Source organism: Haplochromis burtoni, unplaced genomic scaffold, assembly GCF_018398535.1.
Source record: "Haplochromis burtoni strain Fernald_Lab_line unplaced genomic scaffold, NCSU_Asbu1 Contig_2921, whole genome shotgun sequence".
NCBI lineage: Eukaryota > Metazoa > Chordata > Actinopteri > Cichliformes > Cichlidae > Haplochromis > Haplochromis burtoni.
The window spans coordinates 4305-9182 of NW_024585282.1; the positions used below are offsets into that span (position 1 = coordinate 4305).

Consider the following 4878-nt stretch of genomic DNA (forward strand, 5'->3'; position numbering starts at 1 on the left):
AGCTTGGAGTAAGACAACATGCATGAAGAGGTTGATGTGGACAAAATACTCATTTGCCTAATAATTCTGCACTCCCTGTAAATACACAGATGGAAACGAGGAAACCACACACAGGAAGGACTCTCTGCGAACCTAATGAATGTGACGAAACAGTGAGGGAGTGAAACTGAACACACTGATATCAGACATGGACCTTCAACGTAAAACGGGAAATACACTGACTGAATTCAGAAACACGATACTGACAGAATAGAGAGAACACAGAGTACAGGAACCAGAGGGACATGAGGGACAAAGGAATCCAAAAGTTAAGAAATACAAAGCAGAAACCAAAACACTAGCAAACATGAACCAAGAAGAAAACGGACTAATAAACAATAATACAAAATCAAAACACTGGGTCACAGACCCAAGACCGTGACAGATACAAAATTGCTCTTAGCTAAAATCAAGGATGCACAGGGCTATCATTATGGTCAGCATGCTAATGAAGGACCTGTTCAGGGTGTACCCCACCTCTTTTATTACGACAGCTGGGAAAGGCTTCAGCTTTCCTCCGTGACAATGAATGGATAAGAAGAAGAAAATAAATAGAAATAGAAAAATAAAAAAATAACTAAAGTGTAGATCACTCTGTGTGTTGCTGCCTGGGTAAATTATATCACGGCTCCATCAGTAAACTCTGCCTGACACATTTCACTATATTTCTATTTTCAATTTCCACTGTCAGGTTAAGACTCAATAATTGTTACCGCAACATTAACCTGTTGCCATTACGGATGGGAATCGAGAACTGGGTCTGTACAAGAAACGTTTCCTAGTAGTAAAATTTCTTGGAATCAAAGGTCTGCTTGCCTATCAATCTCTCTTATCGCCTCATGCACTTGCGCTATAATCAGCTGATTTCAGTTGTCAGAGGAAAATAGCAGGACAGTTTACAGTGTGGGCAAATTTTATTTTTATTGCACAAAAGGGTAATAGCATAATACTAAAGTCCAAACTATATCCAGGACAAAAAAAAGTACTTATGTTGCTAGCACAACTTTGGCTACTTGCAAACCCCTGCACAGATTGTATGCTAGCGCAAATGGTGGAAAGTTCCCTGGTTTGATATTTCCCAGTTCCCTGGAGTAATATTACAACAAGTAGCTGCCACCATTGTTGGAAACTGGAATTGGGTGGGCCGCGCTATGAATTCTGTGATAGGATAGGTTGCTATGGAAATTTGGTTATGGTTTTTAACAATTTGTAGCACTTCCTTTCAGCTTGATCAAAGTCCCAGCCACGTTCCAGCACCTCATGGACTAGGGCTGCCACAAACGATTATTTAGATAGTCAACTAGACACCAATTGTTAGTCAACTAATCAGGTCATGCATCCATTGGACGTAAAACGTACAGCTTATTGCACCAGCATGCATCTGCTCTTATGAAACTATCATTAGTGCAAGTGTTCTGTTATATTTGAGGGAGCGAAGAGCAGCACCAGATGCTGCATCCACATACTTGGCATGGTACCGTCTACATGGATGGTATTATCATCCATGATGATGTCATCTGGGTTGCAAGTGTGCAGTGGGTGGCTGTGATCCTGGAGACTCCGAGGCAGGTAGGGCTTGTGGCCAACCTGAAGAAATATGCGAAAAGAAGGAAGTATCTGGGGCATAACGTGAGAGGTGGGCGCACCTGCAGGTAGAGAAAACAACAGCCATCGTATCCTGCCACATCCCAAGACCAAAAAAGGGGTGAGGCAGTTCTTGGGGCTTGCCGGTTACTACTGCTGGTTCAAGGTGAAGTTTGACTGACTAGCTTACTAGCTCTTTGACTGCTCTCACCCAAAAGGGTGACACAGATCTGGTTCAGTGGATGGAACAGTACCAGGCAGTGTTTGTGCAAGTAAAGAAGCCTCTCTGTGGGAAACCCCTGCTTCACACTCCGACTGTTCACTCCCTTACTTTCTGCAGACATATCCCTCGATCAGATAGCCGGGGGCTATTTTGTCACAATAGGTAAGAGGGGGTTCCAGCGCCCTGCCATATACATCAGCTGGAAACCTATTAGAGAGAACGGCCAGAAATATAGCACTGTGGAGGGGTGTACGACAAGCCATTGGGCGGTTAACCTGGTGGTATCTGGCCCTGCAGCTTTTTAAATTCAAGGTGGTCCATAGGCCAGTGGTGCAGATGCTCGTTGGATGTAGGCTTGTCCTGATGGCTCCCCAACCTTAGACAGGTGGTGCAGATATGTGGTAGGGGTGTGGTCTGTGGCTCTGCTGCAGAGGAGTGGTGGTGCAGTGGGTTTGGGGAGGGTGGGTACTGCCAGGAGGCTGGCAGAGCAGCTGGAACTGATTTGGTAATCAGTAGTGCTATTTCGGCAGGCAGCTGGGCCCGAAGGAGAGAGCTGCACCATGCACAAGTCAGCTAGAAGGCTGCACAGAGCAGTCTTGGGATAAAAACTCCAAATAAACCCTCATTGACAGGACAACAGTGTGTATGCGGGGGTCCTCCATGTAACACAGTCATATTTCATTCAGTACAGTTGTGTACTGACAGATCCAGGATCAGTCCAAATCATCAGTAGTTTGATCCACGTATGGATTGAACTGTATTTGTGAAAATGTTGGACTGTTCCTTTATCAGTGTCTAACAGTATGTTTATGAGAGCCATGTAATGTCCATGTGTGCATGCTGAAAGAGACTGTCCTGCTCTGAGCCCCCCTCCTCCTTTCAGGGTGGAGCCTGCTGGAGTCCGATGGTTGAGACCAGGTCTGAGGAAGTGTAAGTGTGTTTTTAATGGGATTCATGAAAACAAAGCAGCACACATTCAACCATCTTCATCAAGTCAGGAGTCATCATCAAAGTGTCAATCAATGAACAGATGATGGATCAATAACTGCAGCTGGATTGTGTTTGTTCTCTCCATCAGATTCCTGTCAACTCACAATCGACACAAACACAGTACACAGAAACCTTCAACTGTCTGACAACAACATGAAGGTGACCCATGTAATGGAGGTTCAGTCATATCCTGATCATCCAAACAGATTTGAAGTCAAGCTTCAGTTGCTGTGTAGAAATGGTCTGACTGGTCGCTGTTACTGGGAGGTCGAGTGGAAAGGACAAGTTCATATATCAGTGAGTTACAAAACAATCAGACGTAAAGGGCGCAGTGCTGACTGTTTGTTTGGAGGGAATCAACAATCCTGGAGTCTGTACTGTACTGATGATGGCCCTCGTCACATCTGGCACAATGATAGATCAACTTCCGTTCTTTCCTCCTCCTCCTCCTCTGATAACAGAGTAGCAGTGTATGTGGACTGTCCTGCTGGCACTCTGTCCTTCTACAGAGTCTCCTCTGACACTCTGATCCACCTCCACACCTTCAACACCACATTCACTGAACCTCTTTATCCTGGATTTTATGTCTGGCCTGGTTCGTCGGTGTCCCTGTGCTGAGTTGAGTGTAAAGAGTGTCTCCTGTTAGAGAAACACTCTGACTGTTGAACAGATAGTTCAGTCTGTACATGTCTGTCTCTTTCACTCACAAACACGTTTTCAGATTCATGGATTCAATCAGTTGATGTTTGAAACTCTTCTAAATGATTCATTGTAAACTTCTTCCTCTTCAGTCCTTTAAAGATGGAAGCTCCCATTATTCCAGAATCCACATGTTGTTTTTCTGTCTTTTTCCACTCAAAGCTCCACAGTGAATCTCAGTATGTTGTGTTTCACTGAAGCTCAGTTCACAACCAGCTCCTCTGCATTTTCAACAAGTGTGAGCTCATTAAAATGAGGCTATGTCCACACGTACATGGGTATTTTTGAAAACGCAGTAAACAGCGTTTTCGGTCACTGAAAACAGAGATTTTTAAAAACGCCTGCCAGGGTGGAGATTTTCGAAAACTCTGTTTTTTCATTTACGTGTGGATGAGGAAAACGGAGAAAATGCAACGTCAAAGGTGTGCGCCTATTTTGACGTCACACTGTGCGCCACGTTTTTGTTTTGCTGAAATTAGTTACTGTTAATTTTATTCTCTGCAGTGTTGAAATGCTTACTAATACACACACAGTTATCGTCCCTCCACACATATGACTCAGTTCTGCTTCTATGCGTCATCTTTGTTTACTCTTTCCCACTGTTAAGGTTCAAATATTGAGGAGGAGAGTACAAACAACCAGGTCCAGAAGATCTTGGTCAAACAATTGATTTTAATGAATACACGCGTGGGAAGACCAGTGCCTGTTCGCAGACAAGAACTGATCTCCAACTTAATCAAAGCATACACAGATTTTTATAGCATCAGGGTTTGAATTAATGACGCCCTCTACACGGTTTGGAATATATCGCCACCTATTGCTTTGGCATATTCCTGGCGGCATTTTCCTTCATTTTTGCGTTTACGTGTGGACAGGATTTCTTTTTTTTTAAACAAAAACGGAAAATCTCAGTTTTCAAAAATACCCGTGTACGTGTGGACGTAGCCTGAATCCAAATGTTTGATTTCTCTTTCTTAATGGGATGTTTCCAAACTCTCCACATGCTCTTACTGTTTCACTCATTTTTCGAAGCTCATCATTTGAAAATGTTTCAGCCATATAAGCTGAAAATATTGGCTCAGTAGTTTTGAATGCAGTTCTAAGCAGAATCTGATTGTATTGAGGGATGATAATGCATGTGGCTTATCTAATAAACACCAAAGGCTTCAATCCTTGTGTCTAGTCTTGTGTTTTTCCCATGTTGAACAAGAACATGGTGCAGGATGTTGGTAACAGCTTGGTAATCAAACTCTTAGAAACATGTAAATATGTGTGTATGGCTGTATCCCAATTCAGGGTCTGCAGCCTTAAAGTACGCAGCCTCAACGATCCTCAAGGGCCGC

General features: G+C 43.5%; 1 protein-coding gene across 1 annotated transcript in view; it reads left to right on the forward strand.

Moving 5' to 3' along the window:
* The window catches only part of LOC106632841 (stonustoxin subunit beta-like), an 8155-nt gene extending 4283 nt beyond the window's left edge, over positions 1-3872 (forward strand). The window contains exons 3-4 of the mRNA XM_042217767.1: positions 2730-2776; positions 2925-3872. Coding sequence (XP_042073701.1) covers positions 2730-2776; positions 2925-3454 — 577 coding nt within the window. The 3' untranslated portion in view covers positions 3455-3872. The remainder of the gene's footprint in view (positions 1-2729; positions 2777-2924) is intronic.
* Positions 3873-4878: the final 1006 nt, after the last annotated feature.